Raw genomic sequence first — 21,931 nt, 5'->3', positions numbered from 1 at the left:
AACCCTCACTAATTCTATCATTTTCCATATAGGAAAACCACTTTAACTTGACAGCTTTCCCTGTACTGCATCAGTATGTATAGATACATTTTATGACATTTACTGCATGATTCTATTAAATATAGTGTTACCTAGAGAAGCTGGAGAAGCTCATGGTATCGGAATGGTCAGAAATCTCCTTTCTGTAACGTCGCTCCATACGCTCATGGTGTCTGCGCTGTAGTTTTGCACAGTCACGGATACGTTTTTCTGCCTCTCGGAAAGCTCGATCTTTCAGTTTAGATACCATTTTTGGATTTAAACCATTTTGCTTGGCTGCAATGGAATCCAGATAGCGCACACACTCCATGTGCCCCTTGGTGGCTGCCATATCCAGAGGGGTGTGATAGTCATTATCCAGACACCAGATATTGGCCCCAAAGGACACTAAAAACGACAGGCAATTCAGATGTCCATTGGCAGCAGACAGATGCAGAGGTGTGTTACCCCAAATGTCACACTTATCTGGATCTCCCCTAAAGAAAAGAAGACAAACAATAAAGGTAAGAATAAATGGGCAGTTAATGTTTTCATGTTCTATATATTCAATACAGTTACAGTTCATTTAACCTCCCTAAAACAATATGTTTCAGCTATAGATATCCTATACAGACACTCTACTTAGTGCGTCGAGTCTTACTGCGATATTTGGGAGGCAGAATGTAAAAAATCAACAGTAGGTGAAGAATTGGTTTTATTTATTTTTTACGCCGTTCTTCATGTAGTATAAGTGATTAGGCGAATTTATTATTTGGGTCGGTGAGATTACAGAAATACCAGATTTATAAAGGGTTTTTATGTTTGGCAGCTGTCATATACTAAAAGACGCTTTTTATTGCAAAAAAATAGGTTTTTGCATCCCAATATTTAGACAGCTATAATTTTTCCATATTTCAGCTCAAAGAGTCAAGTGATGGCTTGTTTTTTGTACGATGAGTTGTTTTTATTGGTACCATTCTCTGGCACATGACTTTTTTGATCACTTTGTATTCCGATTTTTGGGAGGTAGAATTAATCAGCAATTCAGAAATTGTATTTTTTTTGGGGGGTTATACAATTCCTCGTGTTCTAAGATCGATAAGTCAGCTTTTTTCTTCGATTCAGTACGATTACAGTGATGCCACAGTTACCGTATATATATTTTTTTTATGCTTTGGTGCTTGAACACAATAAAAACCATTTTATAGAAACAAAATATGTTTTGCATGGTTTCATTCTGAGAGCTATAACTTTTATTTTTTCACTGATGGAGCTTTATGGTTGCTTTTTTTTGTGGGACAAGATGACGTTTTCAGCTGTACCATTTTTATTTTCATTCATCTTTTTTTTAATCCAATTTTTATTTTATTTTCAATTTTCCAAATCGGACAATTTTACATATTCATTTATGCAATAAAGTATATCAAACAAACACGTAAACCAACATATGCGATTTGAACAAGATAATGCAAAAGACCTGAGGAATCTCCTATTAACAGGTTAGAGTAAACCAAACAAGCTACTTTCCTATACATGACAATATGACATTACCAATTAGGATTCGAATAAGAACAAGTAGGCTGGCCCAGAGCTCCCATGTTTTACGAATTTTCATCCGAGGTTGTGAATTCAAGGAAAGAAAGTATTCATAGTAAAGTATTCATTGTATCCCATCCTCTGCTAAATGGTAGTGTTTTATAGGCTGAACTGGATGGACACAAATGTCGTATTTCGGCCTTGCTAACTATGTTACTATAGTGAAAAGATGTGTTTATTTTATTGCATAGTACATTGAAGGAAGGAGGCAGAGGTGATTTCCAAACTGCTGCAATACATTGTCTTGCTGAGGTAAGTTTGTGCACCACCGACCATCTTAAGTCTAGAGGGATGTCATCAATTCCTATATTAAGAACTGCTAAGGCTGGGTCAGCTGGAAATTTAACAGTGGTGACTACAGAAACTAATTCAAAAACCTGTTGCCAAAAGGCCTTAATCGATGGGCATTACCACCAAGTATGAGCCATTGACCCCTTAGAACCACAACCCTTCCAACACCAGGAGAATTGTTAACAGCACAATGTGCTAATTTGTCGGGAGTCAGGTACCACCTCATATGGATCTTTTTTAACTGTTCTAAGTGGCTTATGTAGCGGGATGACTTAAGCATCCAATTAGAGGCCTCCTGCCAGTGTGTTATACAGCTCTGGAAAAAATTAAGAGACCACTGCAAAATGTTCCGTCTGTTTTTTCTCTTTATAGGTATATTTTTGAGTAAAATGTAAATTGTTCTCTTATTCCATAAACTTCTGACAACATGTCTCCGAATTTCCAAGCAATACATTTTGTATTTTTTTCTGACAAAGAAAAATGGTCAAAATAAAAAAAAAAACGTGCTTTCAGACCTCAAATAATGCAAAGAAATCAAGTTCATAATCATTTAGAAACAACAATACTAATGTTTTAACTCAGGAAGAGTTCAGAAATCAATATTTTGTGGAATAACCATGATTTTTAATCACAGCTTTCATGCGTCTTGGCATGCTTTCCAACAGTCTTTCACACTGCTTCTGGCGCAAATATGAAAGCAGTTCTTTGTTTGATGGCTTGTGACTATCCATCATCCTCTTTATTACATTCCAGAGGTTTTCAATGGGGTTCATGTCTAGAGATTGGGCTGCCCATAACAGGTTTTTGATGTGGTAGTCTCTTACCTTTTTCCAGAGCTGTAGTTGGAGAAATGCCAAGCGCCCGTTCCCATCTATCCCTATATGGCCTTTTTGTCCCCTGAATAGAGCTGGTAAATATTTTATAAATGAATGATAAGCCTTTAGTGGACTTGTTATCCTTACATAAGAATTTTTTAAAGGAAGACAAGTTTGGCCTCTTCCTAAATAAGTGGCGTAACCCGTGAAAGTGTCTAATTTGGAGGTATTGGCAAAAATAATTCCTATTTAGCGAGTACCTTTTAAATAGTGAGTCAAATGATTTAAGGATCTGATTCAGAAAAAGATCAGCTAGGGTAGTAATTCCAAGTGTCTCCCAAGGTTGAGGTAGGGAATATGGGCTTCTAAGGCTTTGATGGAGATATCTGGAGAGGATGCAACATCTCTTTCCTTCATCCAGCTCCTCCAGTATGACAGGGTTACCACCATAGTTGGGAGACCAGGGTCAAATTGTGTAGGAGCAAGCAGTTCTATCACCAGAAAATGTCTAGCAGAGTCTTGCGACGCAAATGATGCTTCAATTTGAAGTCATCTGTGGGAATTATTTGAATTCCACCAAACTTTATTTGCTTCCAAGGCTGTGGCCTTATGGTATGCTAAAACATTAGGAGTTCCTAAGCCACCTCACTTGTAATTATAAAACATGGAACTATAAGCTGCTCTTGGTTTCTTTTTTGCCCAGATAATTTCCCTATGAAAGATTGTAGTTTAAGGGAACACATCTAAAAAATATAAGATTTTTAGCAAGAAAATCATATTGAAGGCTTGTACTCTGGCCATCCAATATAGATGGAGTGAAGAATATCTATCTAAATAAGCACATAAAGAGCTACATAGAAAATCAAAATTTTTTTGTAAGATGGAGTCAGATGATTTTAATAAGATTCCCAGATAGGGGATGCCTAGGAAGACAAAACACAAATACACAAAACATACATAAACAACTGAACAAACAGGCAGATCATCTGGCAAACAAGGCACCAGATGTGAAAAATACTCTTGCTACATATGTGAGTTGTGAGTACCATAGACTTTTATAACTAAAGTCTCGGAAGTCTGCAGCATATCTCTCGATCAAACAAGCTGTCCTTAAGATGAGATCAACGTTACCCAGATCACAGGTCAAAGAAAAGAAGGAAAGAAGGCTGCAGAGAAAGTCAAGGTGCAGACCATTCCATGATCAATTTCTTCTGTACTCCAGATGACGAGTTCGCTGTGTTTGCAGGTCCCAATTGAGGAGTTTCTCCACCTGAGGAACTGAAAAGCAGACATGAGCAGTTCCTGAATGGTGAATTTTCATCTTGTATGGGAATCCCCATCTGTATGAGATGTTATTATCTCTTAATACTTTGGCCACTCCTGAAAATTTTCTTCTCTTTGCCAGGGTCACAGCAAATAAGTCTGGGGAAATTGGAAGATTTTGGTATGGATCTGGGAGATTGGGTTTCCCCCTCCAGTTGTGCAAAAAGATCTCCTTAGTCTTATAGAAGTGAATGCATGCCAAAATATTACAAAATGTTGATGTACTTAGGTTTTTAGTCTTGGGGACTCTATGTATTCTGCCCACCATGAGATCTCTAGGGTCGGCGCCAGAGATCACCTCCTGTAGTAGCTCATGAAAATACTTTTGCAGGTCTCCATCTTTTACTGACTCTGGTTTTTCCCTTATCCTTACATTATTGCACCGAGATCTGTTATAGAGTTTAGCTTTAATATAGGGTCACCTCCTCTTCCAAAGCCGAATTAGCATCAGTTAGGTTGTTGTGAGAGCTGGCGTATTCTGCCACTTTACATTCAATATGTGCTGTACGTTCACCCAAAGAGTCAATATCCTTCTTCAGCTCTGCCAGCATACCTATGAGATCCTCTTGTAACGAGGCCCTCAGTAAACTGAGGAGGCTCAGCATAGTCTTTTTCATTAGAGGAATAGCTGCATCATCAGTACGTGCTAGTTCTTCCGCTGATGCAGTGTCCCGTACACTGCGTGATGGCTGCAAGGAAGAAGAAGGAGGAGACGGCGCCATCTTGCCTGTCTGTGGCGGGTCTGCTTCCCAGGCAAAGAAGTCCGTCATCATGGTGGGCGCTTATTGTTTTTGCGACCTACCCCTCAGAATTGTCCTCACCGGAAGTTCGGGTAACGTATGTGATGATTTTGAATGATACAGATAAACTGAGTCGCTTCATGAGCAGGAAACTTGCTGGGGCTCTAAGTCCAAGTGACATCCACGCCCCTACATTCATCTTTTTGATAGCGTTTTATTGCACTTTTTTGTTTGGCAGTATGATGATAAAGTATTGCTTTTTGCCTTGCTTTTTATTTATTTTTTACAGTGCTCACTGAAGTGGTTAACTAGTGGGTCAGTTTTGAATAGCGTGTTTTACAGGTGCGGCGATACCAAATGTGTGTACTTTTATTTAATTTATTTTTTAGATAAGTACATGTATTTATTGCATTAACCTCTTTCCTACATTGGGCGTAGTAGTATGCCCACGTTGGAATGCCTCCTTTTGATGTGGGCTCTGGCACTGAGCTCACATTTTCCCACCACATGTCAGCTGTTTTGAACACCTTTAACTTACTTACTCGCATTAGATTATACTCACCCAGGGGCGGTCCCAGTTCTGTTCTGGTTCGATGGGCGTCGTGGTCCGGTCCAGGGCCTCCCATCTTCTTATGATGACATCCTCTTCTTGTCTTTATGCTGCAGCTCCGGCGCAGACGTACTTTGTCAGAGGTCAGAGAGGCCCGGCGCCTGCGCACTGCAGTAGTTTGCTCTGCCCTCAACAGGGCAGACAAAGTACTCCTGCGCCGGAGCCTGAAGACAAGAAGAGGACGTCATCGTAAGAAGATGGGAGGCCCCGGACCGTACCGTGATGCCCATCAGACCAGAACAGAACCGGGACTGCCCCTGGGTGAGTATAATCTAACCTCTTTTTCTCATCTTTCAGTATACATCGGGGGCTTATCTACAGCATTACAGAATGCTGTAGATAAGCCCCTGTTGCCGGTGGGCTTAGCTCACCTTCGATTTAGCAGGTGACAGGTTCCCTTTAAAAAAATATAAACGTTCAATTCACCCACCTTTTGCCCCATTAAAAATAAAACAATAAAAAAAATCAAACATACACATATTTGGTATCGCCATGTTCAGGATCGCCCGCGGCCCGAAATATCGTATATAAAAAAAGAATTAACCCGATCGGTAAACGGCGTAAGGAGAGAAAAATTAAAAATGCCAGATTTACATTTTTTGGTCACCGCTACACTGCAATAAAATGCAATAACGGGCGACCAAAAGATCGTATGTACACCAAAATGGTATCATGGTGTATCTCCTGGAGTTCTAGGACAGCAGTACCCCCATAAGTGGCCACATTTTACAAATTACACCTCTTAGTGAAATCATCTAGGGGTGCAGTCAACATATTGACACCACACGCGTTTCACAAAATGTTATATCATTGAGCGATGAAGAAAAACAAATTACATTTGTATCATTAAAATGTTGTTTTAGCCCCAGATTTGACATTTGCACAAGGGAAAATACATAAAAATTACCACATATGACCATAATTACTCATAAACGTGACAATACCCCATATGTGGCTGTATAGTACTGCTTAGCCACACAGCAAGATTCTGGAGGGATGGAGCATTATTTGCCTCCTGGAGTGCAGATTTTCCTAGAATAGTTTGCTGACTCCATATACAGAGTCCCTAAGTGCTAGGAGAGCAGAATCCCAATCAAATGACTCCATTATGGAACTCCCCCCCTTCCCCCCGGCAATTTATCTGCAGGTGACGATTTTGACTCCATGGATCTTTTCAAGAAATGAGCAGAAATGTATGTTGCTAAGTGACAATGCAAATATGCCATTGTTGTGTCCATACATCATGCCCAGTTCGTGCTTCTGGAGACATGCACCCTGTAAATTAAGTGGGCTTCCCTCATTACAATTACAGTGATGCCAAACATGTGGACACTAACTTCGGCACTCTGGGGCTCAAGAGGAGGAGATTGTGTTACTTGTACTGTTAAAGCCCCCTATATTTTTAACTAACCTGAGTGGGGACTTAGGTTGAATAGAAGCTTTTATTGGTGCCATTTTGGTGTACAGGACATTTTTGATCAGTTAACATTTATTCTGTGCTCTACGCTGAGCAATCACATCGAGGTTTCCATCTAAATAGACAAAATATGGGTGAAACCCGCGAGGGATCCATACACCAATGAGGTAGCCAAGATACTCAGTGGCTGACCGCGCTTCTATGCATGCTTAAAAAAAAGGGTATTGCCGTATGATAGGCCAGGCAGAGCCTGGGAATCTTCTGCAGGAGGTTCCGTCTGAATCACGTATTTCAGAGAATTACTCAGAAACCCTGGTATAAGATCTCAGCGTAGAGTACAGGATAAATGTGAGCCAAGGCTTACTGCTATCTTTGGGCGGTTGAACAAACAAATTAAAAGCAGGTGAAGAATTGCTTTTATTTATTTTTTACGCCGGCCACCATGCGGTATAAGTGATTACACGACTTTATTCTTCGGGTTGGTGCGGTTACAGTGATTTATATAGTTTTTTTATGTTTGCCTGCTATCTCACACTACAAAAACCCTTTTGTTTTACAAAAACAAGTTTTTGCATTGCTAGATTTTAGTTTTAAGAGCTATAATTTTTCTATAATTCTGTCGACAGAGTCGTGTGAGGGATTATTTTTTTGCGGGATGAGTTCACGTTTTTAATGGTATCATTTTTGGTCACATAATATTTTTTGACTATTTGTTTTTTTGTTCACTGTATGGTAAAAGTGAAGACACCTTTATTCTTTGGGTCAGTACAATTACAGCAATACCACATTTATATAATTTTTTAAATGTTTTGTCACTTCTACACAATAAAAACTATTTTATAGAAAAAATGCTGTTTTCATTGCTATATTCTAAGAGCTATAACTTTTTATTTTGTTTACTTTTTTACTTAGTTCCTCTATGGGACTTTAACTTTTATTAGTCTGATCATTGGATGTGCTGCAATGCATGAGACCCGTGATATTACACAGACAGATAGCCTGTTAGACCCTGCCTAAGGGTACCGTCACACAGTGGCATTTTTATCGCTACGACGGCACGATCCGTGATGTTTTAGCGATATAGTTACGATCTCGCAGTGTCTGACACGCTACTGCGATCAGGCACCCAGCTGAGAATCGTACGTCGTAGCAGATCGTTTGAAACTTTCTTTCGTCGCTGGATCTCCCGCTGTCATCGCTGGATCGTTGTGTGTGACAGCAATCCAGCGATGTGTTCGCTGGTAACCAGGGTAAACATCGGGTTACTAAGCGCAGGGCCGCGCTTAGTAACCCGATGTTTACCGTGGTTACCAGCGTAAAAGTAAAAAAAAACAAACCGTACATACTCACCATCTGATGTCCGTCAGGTCCCTTGCCGTCTGCTTTCCGCTCTGACTGTCTGCCGGCCGGAAAGTGAGAGCAGATCACAGCGGTGACGTCGCCGCTGTGATCTGCTTTCACTTTACGGCGGCGCTCAGTCACAGCGGGAAGCAGACGGCAAGGGACCTGACGGACATCAGATGGTGAGTATGTACGGTTTGTTTTTTTTTACTTTTACGCTGGTAACCACGGTAAACATCGGGTTACTAAGCGCGGCCCTGCGCTTAGTAACCCGATGTTTACCCTGGTTACCAGCGAACCTCGGCATCGTTGGTCGCTGGAGAGCGGTCTGTGTGACAGCTCCCCAGCGACCACACAACGACTTACCAACGATCACGGCCAGGTCGTATCGCTGGTCGTGATCGTTGGTAAATCGTTATGTGAGACGGTACCCTTGGGCACGCCAGAAAATCATTGTTTGACTTCCGGGTGATTTTTTGACAACTGTGATTTTGTAGTGTGTGTGTGCTAATGGGGGTGAGAGAGGGAGCCAACTCCCTCTCACAACCTTACAAATCCTGCATTTGTATAACAAAAGACAATGGAGCAAGGCAGTCCCAAACAACATAGTAGATAAAATACACAATTTATTTAGATAATCACCATAAAATCATACAAACATATATAAGTATATGTATGTCTGCTGTATGCAGCATACATTAAACAGGAATGTACAAAATGAAGGACATAGCAGTACAACAGGTGGAAAAAGTCTGGCAGGAAAACATCCCTATGGTGTGCACTATAGTGAATAGCTGATTGCCAGGCTTATGAGGACAGCAAAAGTAGCTCAAAGAGCATTAACCAAACACATCAAGCTGTCCCCCATAGATAGCCATGCGGCAAATCAATAGACTAAGAAAGTGCACACTTACCCATATATGCAAGGGGTACCCCGCCACACGCCACCTGGAGACCCTGGACGCGCGTTGAGCTTTTTCAACAGGGAACCAAATGCTGCATTTGGTTGGCTAATTAGCCAATGGTGTTGTGGGCACCGGCCTTGGTTGTTACCGCAGGAGCTCAGCTGTCAGCTGAGTTGAGCTACCGGCAGTGATCGTGTGGGGAAGTGTTAATATCCCAGCACTTCCTGGCGATCATATGCTGTGATCGGTTAGTCAGATTAAATAGCCGATCGCAGCAATCATATAGCAGAGGCTGCTGAAATGGGTCCCTGCATCTCTAGCTGTGCTGGTCATCAGTCAGCGACTGCTGTCAGCACGGAGTTGTCACTTTGTGTTTTTACACAGTGATAGCTTAAAGACATGACATGTATAGCACATCATGATGCGAGAATTGACATCTGCTGAAGTGTGTGGCAGATTGGTTCACTCGGCTGTACTCAGTAGACATGGGAACACTGTCTCTTTAAGAATGTCCTTGGTTTATTAGGTGCTGCATAAACCAATCTGAAGGAAAAAATAAACAGCCCTCTGGTCAAAAACAGCAAAACAAAATGGTAGAACAAAACCCAGTACTTCGGCTAGCGAGGATCAGCCTGCTTAGGGTTATCAAGACCACTGTTCAGGTATAAACAACACACATTCCTCTCTGACACTGAACCCCTACTGCTTCTGGAGAAGCACTGGTGTATGGATCCCTCGCGGGTTTCACACATATTTTGTCTATTTAGATGGAAACCCCGATGTGATTGCTCAGCGTAGAGCACAGAATAAATGTTAACTGATCCAAAATGTCCTGTACACCAAAATGCCACCAATAAAAGCTTCTATTCTATATTCTCTATTTAATATTCTATTAAATAAATAAAAAAAATTAAATAAATTCTGTAAAAAGCAAATCAAGGCAGCAAAGATTGAGACAGAGAGACTCATTGCCAGAGAGAGTAAAAATAATCCCAAAATATTCTTTAACTACATAAATAGTAAGAAATAAAAAAATGATAGTGTTGGCCCCCTTAAAAATAGTCTGGGTGAAATGGTGGATGAGGATGAGGAAAAAGCCAATATGCTAAATTACTTTTTTCATCAGTATTTACAAAAGAAAATCCCATGGCAGACAAAATGACTAGTGATAAAAATTCCCAATTAAATGTCACCTGCTTAACCCAGCAGGAAGTACGGCGGCGTCTAAAAATCACCTAAATTGAGAAATCTCCGGGACCAGATGAGATACACCCCCGAGTACTGCAGGAATTAAGTACAGTCATTGGTAGACCATTATTTTTAATCTTTAAAGACTCCATAATAACAGGGTCTGTACCACAGGACTGGCGTATAGCAAATGTGGTGCCAATATTCAAAAAGGGGACAAAAACTGAACTCGGTAATTATAGGCCAGTAAGCTTAACCTCTACTGTGGGTAAAATCCTGGAGGGCATTCTAAGGGATGCTATACTGGAGTATCTGAAGAGGAATAACCTCATGACCCAGTATCAGCACGGGTTTACTAGGGACTGTTCATGTCAGACTAATTTGATCAGCTTCTATGAAGAGGTAAGTTCCGGACTGGACCAAGGGAGCCCAGTGGATGTAGTGTATATGGACTTTTCAAAAGCTTTTGATATGGTGCCACACAAAAGGTTGATACATAAAATGAGAATAATGGGGATAGGGGAACATATGTGTAAGTGGGTTGAGAGCTGGCTCAGGGATAGGAAACAAAGGGTCGTTATTAATGGAGCACACTCGGACTGGCTCGTGGTTAGCAGTGGGGTACCACAGGGGTCAGTATTGGGCCCTCTTCTTTTTAACATATTTATTAATGACCTTGTAGGGGGCATTCAGAGTAGAATTTCAATATTTGCAGATGACACTAAACTCTGCAGGGTAATCAATACAGGGGAGGACAATTTTATATTACAGGATGATTTATGTAAACTAGAAGCTTGGGCTGATAAATGGCAAATGAGCTTTAATGGGGATAAATGTAAGGTCATGCACTTGGGTAGAAGTAATAAGATGTATAACTATGTGCTTAATTCTAAAACTCTGGGCAAAACCGTCAATGAAAAAGACCTGGGTGTATGGGTGGATGACAAACTCATATTCAGTTGCCAGTGTCAGGCAGCTGCTACAAAGGCAAATAAAATAATGGGATGCATTAAAAGAGGCATAGATGCTCATGAGGAGAACATAATTTTACCTCTATACAAGTCACTAGTTCGACCACACTTAGAATACTGTGCACAGTTCTGGTCTCCGGTGTATAAGAAAGACATAGCTGAACTGGAGCGGGTGCAGAGAAGAGCGACCAAGGTTATTAGAGGACTGGGGGGTCTGCAATACCAAGATAGGTTATTACACTTGGGGCTATTTAGTTTGGAAAAACGAAGGCTAAGGGGTGATCTTATGTTAATGTATAAATATATGAGGGGACAGTACAAAGACCTTTCTGATGATCTTTTTAATCATAGACCGGTGACAGGGACAAGGGGGCATCCTCTACGTCTGGAGGAAAGAAGGTTTAAGCATAATAACAGACGCGGATTCTTTACTTTAAGAGCAGTGAGACTATGGAACTCTCTGCCGTATGATGTTGTAATGAGTGATTCATTACTTAAATTTAAGAGGGGACTGGATACCTTTCTGGAAAAGTATAATGTTACAGGGTATATACACTAGATTCCTTGATAGGGCTGTCATGAATCCCAATGGCTAGGGATAGCACAGGACAAGCAAGGTACAAATATATAACGGACGAGCTCTAGGGTGATGGAACCTGGGCTGACCGCTGCCCTACGCCTGACAAACGCAACTAGAGATAGCCAGGGAGCGTGCCTACGTTGGTTCTAGACGCCACGCACCAGCCTAAGAGCTAACTAGTACTGCAGAGAAAATAAAGACCTCACTTGCCTCCAGAGGAACGAACCCCAAAAGGTATAGTTGCCCCCCACATGTATTGACGGTGAAATGAGAGGAAGGCACACACATAGAGATGATATATATAGGTTTAGCAAATTGAGGCCCGCTGTAAACTAGAAAGCAGAACGATACAAAAGGGGTCTGAGCGGTCAGCAAAAAACCCTAATCAAAAAACCATCCTGAGATTACAAGAACCCATGTGCCAACTCATGGCACATGGGGAGAACCTCAGTCCACTAGAGCTACCAGCTAGCATAGAGACATAATAAGCAAGCTGGACAAAAAACCAAACAACTGAAAATCAGCACTTAGCTTATCCTGAAAGATCTGGAAGCAGGTAGGCAGGAACAAAACAGAGCACATCTGAATACATTGATAGCCGGCAAGGAAATGACAGAAAGGCCAGGTAAAATAGGAAACACCCAGCCTCTGATGGACAGGTGGAAACCAAAGGCCGCAACCCACCAAAGTCACCCAGTACCAGCAGTAACCACCAGAGGGAGCCCACAAACAGAATCCACAACAGTACCCCCCCCTTGAGGAGGGGTCACCGAACCCTCACGAGAACCCCCAGGGCGATCAGGGTGAGCTCTATGGAAGGCGCGGACCAAATCAGTCGCATGAACATCGGAGGCGACCACCCAGGAATTATCCTCCTGACCATAACCCTTCCACTTAACCAAATACTGGAGTTTGCGTCTGGAAACACGAGAATCCAAGATCTTCTCAACAACATACTCCAATTCTCCCTCCACCAGCACCGGAGCAGGAGGCTCAACCGAAGGAACAACGGGCACCTCATACCTCCGCAACAACGACCGATGGAACACATTATGAATAGCAAACGATGCTGGGAGATCCAAACGAAAAGATACAGGGTTAAGAATCTCCGAGATCCTATAAGGACCGATGAACCGAGGCTTGAACTTAGGAGAAGAGACCTTCATAGGGACAAAACGAGAAGACAACCACACCAAATCCCCAACAAGAAGTCGGGGACCCACGCGGCGACGGCGATTAGCAAACTGCTGAGTCTTCTCCTGAGATAACTTCAAATTGTCCACCACCTGATTCCAAATTTGATGTAGCCTGTCCACCACCACGTCCACTCCAGGACAATCCGAAGACTCCACCTGACCAGAAGAAAAACGAGGATGAAACCCCGAATTACAAAAAAAAGGAGACCAACGTGGCAGAACTAGCCCGATTATTAAGAGCAAATTCGGCCAGTGGCAAAAAAGCAACCCAGTCATCTTGGTCAGCAGAAACAAAACACCTCAAATAAGTTTCCAAGGTCTGATTAGTTCGCTCCGTCTGGCCATTCGTCTGAGGATGGAATGCAGACGAGAAAGACAAATCAATGTCCATCTTGGCACAAAATGTCCGCCAAAATCTAGACACAAACTGGGATCCCCTGTCAGAAACGATATTCTCCGGAATCCCATGCAAACGAACCACGTTCTGAAAAAACAAAGGGACCAACTCAGAGGAGGAAGGCAACTTAGGCAAGGGCACCAAATGAACCATCTTAGAAAAGCGGTCACACACAACCCAGATAACGGACATTTTCTGTGAAACAGGGAGATCAGAAATAAAATCCATGGAAATGTGCGTCCAAGGCCTCTTCGGGATGGGCAAGGATAACAACAACCCACTGGCCCGAGAACAGCAAGGCTTAGCTCGAGCACACACTTCACAAGACTGCACAAAGGTACGCACATCCCTAGACAAGGAAGGCCACCAAAAAGACCTGGCCACCAAGTCTCTAGTACCAAATATTCCAGGATGACCAGCCAACACAGAAGAATGGACCTCTGAGATGACTCTACTGGTCCAATCATCCGGAACAAACAGTCTTTCTGGTGGACAACGATCCGGTTTATCCACCTGAAACTCCTGCAATGCACGTCGCAAGTCTGGGGATACGGCGGACAATATTACCCCATCCCTAAGGATACCAATAGGCCCAGAATCTCCAGGAGAGTCAGGCACAAAACTCCTGGAAAGAGCATCTGCCTTCACATTCTTTGAACCTGGCAGGTATGAAACCACGAATTTGAAACGAGAAAAAAACAACGACCAACGAGCCTGTCTAGGATTCAAACGCCTGGCAGACTCAAGGTAAATGAGATTCTTGTGATCAGTTAAGACCACCACACGATGTTTAGCACCCTCAAGCCAATGACGCCACTCCTCAAATGCCCACTTCATGGCCAAAAGCTCCCGATTACCCACATCATAATTGCGCTCGGCGGGCGAGAATTTTCTAGAGAAGAATGCACATGGCTTCATCACCGAGCCATCAGAACTTCTCTGTGACAAAACCGCCCCCGCTCCAATCTCGGAAGCATCAACCTCAACCTGAAAAGGAAGTGAAACATCTGGTTGACACAACACAGGAGCAGAAGAAAACCGGCGCTTAAGTTCCTGAAAGGCCCCCACAGCCGCAGGAGACCAATTAGCAACATCAGCACCCTTTTTAGTCAAATCAGTCAAAGGTTTAACAATACTGGAAAAATTTGCAATGAACCGACGATAAAAATTAGCAAACCCCAAGAACTTCTGTAGGCTCTTAACAGATGTAGGTTGTGTCCAGTCACAAATTGCCTGAACCTTGACGGGATCCATCTCAATAGTAGAAGGAGAAAAAATGTACCCCAAAAAAGAAATCCTCTGGACTCCGAAGAGACACTTTGAGCCCTTCACAAACAGAGAATTGGCCCGCAGAACCTGAAACACCTTCCTGACCTGTAGAACATGAGACTCCCAGTCATCAGAAAACACCAAAATATCATCCAAATACACAATCATAAACTTATCCAGATATTCACGGAAAATATTGTGCATAAAGGACTGAAAGACTGACGGAGCATTGGAGAGTCCAAAAGGCATTACCAAATACTCAAAATGGCCCTCAGGCGTATTAAATGCGGTTTTCCACTCATCACCTTGTTTTATCCGCACCAGATTATACGCACCGCGAAGATCTATCTTAGTGAACCACCTAGCCCCCTTAATGCGAGCAAACAAGTCAGTCAATAATGGCAATGGATACTGATATTTGACTGTAATCTTATTCAGAAGGCGATAATCTATACAAGGCCTCAGGGAACCATCCTTTTTTGCCACGAAAAAAAAAACCTGCTCCCAGAGGGGACGAAGATGGACGAATATGTCCCTTTTCCAAGGACTCCTTAATATAATTCCGCATAGCAGTATGCTCTGGCAGTGACAGATTAAATAAACGACCCTTAGGGAACTTACTGCCAGGAATCAATTCTATAGCACAGTCACAATCTCTATGAGGAGGGAGCGAATTGAGCTTAGGCTCCTCAAAAACATCCCTATAGTCAGACAAAAACTCAGGGATCTCAGAAGGAGTAGATGAAGCGATTGAAATCGGAGGTGCATGATCATGAACCCCCTGACATCCCCAGCTTAACACAGACATTGTTTTCCAGTCCAGGACAGGATTATGAGTTTGTAACCATGGCAGCCCCAGCACTAGTACATCATGTAAATTATACAGTACAAGGAAGCGAATCACCTCCTGATGAACGGGAGTCATGCGCATGGTCACTTGTGTCCAATACTGCGGTTTATTCATAGCCAATGGTGTAGAGTCAATTCCCTTCAGAGGAATAGGAACTTCCAGAGGCTCCAGACTAAAACCGCAGCGTTTAGCAAATGACCAATCCATAAGACTCAGGGCAGCGCCCGAATCCACATAGGCATCAACGGAAATGGAAGACAGTGAAAAAATCAGAGTCACAGACAAAATGAACTTAGGCTGCAGAGTACCAATGGCAAAAGATTTATCAAGCTTTTTTGTGCGTTTAGAGCATGCTGATATAACATGAGCTGAATCACCACAATAAAAACACAATCCATTTTTCCGCCTATAATTTTGCCGTTCACTTCTGGACTGAATTCTATCACATTGCATAGTCTCAGGTGCTTGTTCAGAAGACACCGCCAACTGGTGCACGGGTTTGCACTCCCGCAAACGCCGATCAATCTGTATGGCCATAGCCATAGACTCATTCAGACCTGTAGGCGTAGGGAACCCCACCATAATATCCTTAATGGCCTCAGAAAGACCATTTCTGAAGTTTGCAGCCAGGGCGCACTCATTCCACTGAGTAAGCACCGACCATTTCCGAAATTTTTGACAATATATTTCCGCTTCATCATGCCCCTGAGAGAGGGCTAACAAAGCCTTTTCAGCCTGAATCTCCAGGTTGGGTTCCTCATAGAGCAATCCCAATGCCAGAAAAAACGCATCCACACTGAGCAATGCAGGATCCCCTGGTGCCAATGCAAATGCCCAATTCTGAGGGTCGCCCCGCAGGAAAGATATTACAATCCTGACCTGTTGAGCAGGGTCTCCAGAGGAGCGAGATTTTAAAGAAAGAAACAATTTACAATTGTTCCTGAAATTCAGGAAGGTAGATCTATCTCCAGAGAAGAACTCTGGAATAGGAATTCTAGGTTCAGACATGGGAGTGTGAACAACAAAATCCTGTATGTTTTGAACTTTTGCCGCGAGATTACTCAGGCTGGAAGCCAAACTCTGGACATCCATGTTAAACAGCTAAGATCAGAGCCATTCAAGGGTTAAGAGGAGGTAAGAAGCAGCTAGACAGCAATTAAGGGCTAGGCAGCAAAACTCTGAAGGGAAAAAAAAAAAAAAAAAAATTTCCCTTAAACACTTCTATTTCTCCTGCTTAGCCCAAACAATTAACACTTTGTTGGCCGGCTATACTGTCATGAATCCCAATGGCTAGGGATAGCACAGGACAAGCAAGGTACAAATATATAACGGACGAGCTCTAGGGTGATGGAACCTGGGCTGACCGCTGCCCTACGCCTGACAAACGCAACTAGAGATAGCCAGGGAGCGTGCCTACGTTGGTTCTAGACGCCACGCACCAGCCTAAGAGCTAACTAGTACTGCAGAGAAAATAAAGACCTCACTTGCCTCCAGAGGAACGAACCCCAAAAGGTATAGTTGCCCCCCACATGTATTGACGGTGAAATGAGAGGAAGGCACACACATAGAGATGATATATATAGGTTTAGCAAATTGAGGCCCGCTGTAAACTAGAAAGCAGAACGATACAAAAGGGGTCTGAGCGGTCAGCAAAAAACCCTAATCAAAAAACCATCCTGAGATTACAAGAACCCATGTGCCAACTCATGGCACATGGGGAGAACCTCAGTCCACTAGAGCTACCAGCTAGCATAGAGACATAATAAGCAAGCTGGACAAAAAACCAAACAACTGAAAATCAGCACTTAGCTTATCCTGAAAGATCTGGAAGCAGGTAGGCAGGAACAAAACAGAGCACATCTGAATACATTGATAGCCGGCAAGGAAATGACAGAAAGGCCAGGTAAAATAGGAAACACCCAGCCTCTGATGGACAGGTGGAAACCAAAGGCCGCAACCCACCAAAGTCACCCAGTACCAGCAGTAACCACCAGAGGGAGCCCACAAACAGAATCCACAACATAGGGCGTTGATCCAGGGAACTAGTCTGATTGCCGTATGTGGAGTCGGGAAGGAATTTTTTTCCCCAAGGTGGAGCTTACTCTTTGCCACATGTTTTTTTTTTTGCCTTCCTCTGGATCAACATGTTAGGGCATGTTAGGTTAGGCTATGGGTTGAACTAGATGGACTTAAAGTCTTCCTTCAACCTTAATAACTATGTAACTATGTATTCAATCTAAGTCCCCACTATAGTAACTATGTATTCAATCTAAGTCCCCACTATAGTTAAAAATATAGGGGGCTTTAACAGTACAAGTAGCACCATCTCCTCCTCCTGAGCCCCAGAGTGCCGAAGTTAGTGTCCACATGTTTGGCATCACTGTAATTGTAATGAGGGGAGCCCACTTAATTTACAGGGTGCATGTCTCCAGAAGCACGAACTGGGCATGATGTATGGACACAACAATGGCATATTTGCATTGTCACTTAGCAACATACATTTTTGCTCATTTCCTGAAAAGATCCATGGAGTCAAAATCCTCACTTCACCTGCAGATAAATTGCCGGGGGGAAGGGGGGAAGTTCCATAATGGAGTCATTTGATTGGGGTCCTGCTCTCCTAGCACTTAGGGACTCTGTATATGGAGACCTACCCACTCTTCTCATCCAATGATGGTGGGCCGGGTGGAACGCAAGCTGGCATTGCGTTCCGGTGGTCTCCGCCCCTTTCCCCATGCTCCCCTGCATCACATCAGCTGATCGCAGCGCCGGGGTTTGCATGGGATTGTGGGTCGGCGCCCTCTGGTGACCTCATATGTCATCGTGCGTCACGCCACACCTGCTCCTGCTCTCATTGGTTACTCGTCCTATTTATACTTTTTCCCCCTGGATGACGACACCCCCTGATGAAGGCAGACGCCAAAACGCGCGTCAGGGCAAGGCACAGCCTAGGGACTTCACCATCCTCAGCAAGTAAATACCAGGTGGCTTGTTTTTCCCCCTTTTATCTGGGCCCATTTCATTGTACATGGGCTATATCACGCTGACATCACTTTGATCACTTTGATTTACATTACATTTGTTTTTGGACATTTTCTTATACTATTTAATTTTCTCGCCACCCCAGTAAATATGCACATGCACTTTATCTAGCCATACACCTTTTGGTATTTTTGCTTAGTTTATTATGTGAATTATGGTTTCTATTATTTAGTTCACTGATTCTATGGCATTTTTACATAGATAGATATACACATGTTGAACTTTCACCTGAGTTATATTAATTAATTATCTATGTTTTCCATTATTGTTCTTATTTTGTATGTCCCTGGTATAGTGCCTATTCTTGGTATCTGTTTCCACCCTACCATATTTTAATACATTTTGTAATATATACCTTGTTATTGGACTTCTTTTCATTTTTTTCTTTGTGGTTTTGCATAGAGGTGATGCACAGATCACCTCTATGCACAGAATTGCAGGCTTGCTATGAGCGCCGACCACAGGGTGGAGCTCATAGCAAACTGCCATCAACAACCATAGAGGTCTCAAGGAGACATCTGGCTGTGATGCCAATGCACCGATGACCCCCAATCACGTGACGGGGGTCAGCGGTGTGAGTACTTCCGGCCGCGAGGCCGGCACAGCTTTTTAAATGCCGCTGTCAGAGTTTGACAGCGGCATTTAACTAGTTAATGGGAACGGGGGGGGGGATCGCAGTTCTGCTTGCGCCCATTGCGCACACATGTCAGCTGTTGAAAACAGCTGTCATGTCGTGGCTTTGAAGTGGGCTCACCACCGGAGCCCAACTCAAAGCGGAGGATACTGCCAGCTGAAGTACTATTCCGTCAGCTGGCAGAAAGGGGTTAAACAGTAGTATTACTATACAAACAAGCCAAACAATTTGAAAGCAACAATAGTAGTGCCTATTTCAATAAAGACAAAGGCCTAGTGGCCATAGAAAGTATACATATATTGACCTCACACAGCCATACATCATGTGTGGAAAATGTGTTTATCCACCTGGAAGAAGCTAAACGTGAAATGCGCGTTGGGGTGTCTTTACTATTGTCAGCCAGGTCTTACCCTTTGATGCTTTTTATGTTTGACTTTTATGACATTTATTAAACACATGTGCCACATTTAATCGATGGTACAAAAGTATTTGGACAATTATCTCAAAAGCTCTTCAATAGGCTGCATAGGCTTTTTCCTCATGAATCCATCATTAATTAAGCAGGTAAAATGTCTGGAGCTGATTCCAGGTGTGGCATTTGCATTTGGAAGCTGTTGCGGTGAACCCACAACATGTAATCAAAGGAGTGCTCAACATATTGACCAAAATTCTAGCCTATTGTCTAAATAAAGTCATTCACAAAGTAATTCACCCAGACCAGAGCAGACTTATTCTGGGTCGTCTACACCCAATAATACAAGGAAAGAGCAGATAATTGTACATTTAGGACAGAAAGGACAGAAAGATTGGGCCTTAGCATCTCTGGATGCTGCTAAGGCATTTGATTTGGTTGAGTATGTCTACCTTGAGAGAAAGACCGACAATTTGGCTTTGGACCAGGTGGATTGCAGTCTTGTATCGATCTCTGAAAGCCTTTCCTGATTAACCCTGATTAATGGTTTTATGTCCTCCTAGTTTCCCTTGGGGAATATAATCAGACAGGGGTGCCACTATCCTCCCTTTTGTTTGCCATTGCCATGGAACCACTAGCTGTCAGGATCTGTAAGATTGCAGGGTATCAAGGGGTCAAAATGGATTTCCACCCGGACTGCTTGGGTTTTAATTACTGATTATTTAATCCTGTTTATGGCCAGTCCAAGAGTTACACTGCCTTTGGTAATAGATCTGATTGATGAATGTGGCTAGATTTCCAGTCTAAAAATAAACTGGCAGAAATCCATGTTGTTGCCGATAAGCACTATGGGATAGAAAGTAGGGGATGAATTCTTCAGGCTATGACAAGTACCCAACTTTAAATATCTAGATAAAAACTGTAGGATAAATGAGCGCACCACACCACATGGTGATAACTTTTTTTAAAAAAGATATATTAAAACCAGGTAATCTGCTCTCCTGAGCAAGTTGTGTGGGCACATCTCCTGTGAAAGCTCAATACCAATTGCTTCTGCCCAGTGGCTGGGGAATGAACTCCACCAGGATGATTGAAGAAAAAGACAATTCACAGTTTTGGACTGTGCTAACTGAAATAATAATCCTTGATCCAAATACAGTAGTTGCCTAATTCTGAACACCGGCTTGCCTACTGTTTGAGTCTTCAGAGTTTATGAGGGGTCTTGGACGCACCAGAGCAATACTTGTGCTCCCTCTTACCAATTAACAGACTTGAGGTTCAAGTGTGGAGAGCCACCAAAAAGATTTTGTAGCTCCTCAAAATGCTAGTGTGAAACTAGCCTTAGGTATCCTCATCGAGATCATACAATCCCTAGTACCACTCTGCCTTAAGGTGTGTTTATTAGGAATCCTAGATGAGGAGACCTGGCCTCATTACCCTTGAACTCTTCTCAGATAAACATTGTTTTTGGCTTGCAAGGCTATGGCCATGGGACAGATGGTAGAAAACCCTCACTGATTTCACACTGGGTCTATTTGGCAAATACTGCAGGTAGTATATAAAAATAGACATTGTCCACAAAAATTTGATAGGGTATGTAAGCCTTGGTTTGATTCTCTTTTGATTCACTTTAGCCCCCAGGATATTAGGAGTTTTAGCTCATAATTAAAGTATGTGATATTTGGTACCTGACATAGGTGTCTTATGCTTTTCATTAAGTTATTAGACACATGGTATGCTAAGGGCAAGGTTAACTGTAGCAGGCAGTATTAATGAGCAAAGAGAAATGCTGTTCTTCTGATCTATGATGTAGCCTTGTTATGTCACATAATCTTCAATAAAACAAGTATAACAAAAAAGGAGTTCTTAAAGAAAGAGAAACAGACAATTATTAGGCTGAAAATAAGAAGAAATCCATCAGAGAGATAGCAGAAATGTTGGGAGCGGCCAATTCAACAGTTTGTCAAAAAAAGAGTGCACTGGTGAGTTGGGAACTCAAAAAGGTCTGGGCATTCATGGAAGACAACAGTGGTGATCATAGAATGCTTTCTATGGTGAAAAAAAAACCTTCACAACATTCCCTCAAGTGAAGAACATTCTACAGGAATTACAGTCATGGCCAAAAGTGTTATAACCCTTTAAATTGTTCCAGATAATGAAGTATTTCTCCCAGAAAAATATCATGCTGTGGCTGTACATGATTAGGGAAAGGGGCCCTGCATCGTCCCTAGGACTGGGGCCCTAATTGTCCTTGCTCCCAAAGGTACATCTGAAAGTGAGCAGGTTTGGACAACCAGCCTTACTGTTCTCCTGTTATTCCCTGAGCTTTCCCCTCT

General features: G+C 42.6%; 1 protein-coding gene across 2 annotated transcripts in view; it reads right to left on the bottom strand.

Annotated features, from left to right (window-relative positions):
• USH1G (USH1 protein network component sans) overlaps positions 1-21,931 on the bottom strand; it is a 93,060-nt gene that overhangs the window by 11,105 nt on the left and 60,024 nt on the right. For both annotated transcript variants that reach the window (XM_077251492.1, XM_077251493.1), the window contains exon 2: positions 132-515. In XM_077251492.1, coding sequence (XP_077107607.1) covers positions 132-515 — 384 coding nt within the window. The remainder of the gene's footprint in view (positions 1-131; positions 516-21,931) is intronic.

The sequence above is a fragment of the Ranitomeya variabilis genome, chromosome 4, assembly GCF_051348905.1.
Source record: "Ranitomeya variabilis isolate aRanVar5 chromosome 4, aRanVar5.hap1, whole genome shotgun sequence".
NCBI classification, from domain to species: Eukaryota; Metazoa; Chordata; class Amphibia; order Anura; family Dendrobatidae; genus Ranitomeya; species Ranitomeya variabilis.
This window is presented reverse-complemented; position numbering and strand designations above follow the sequence as displayed.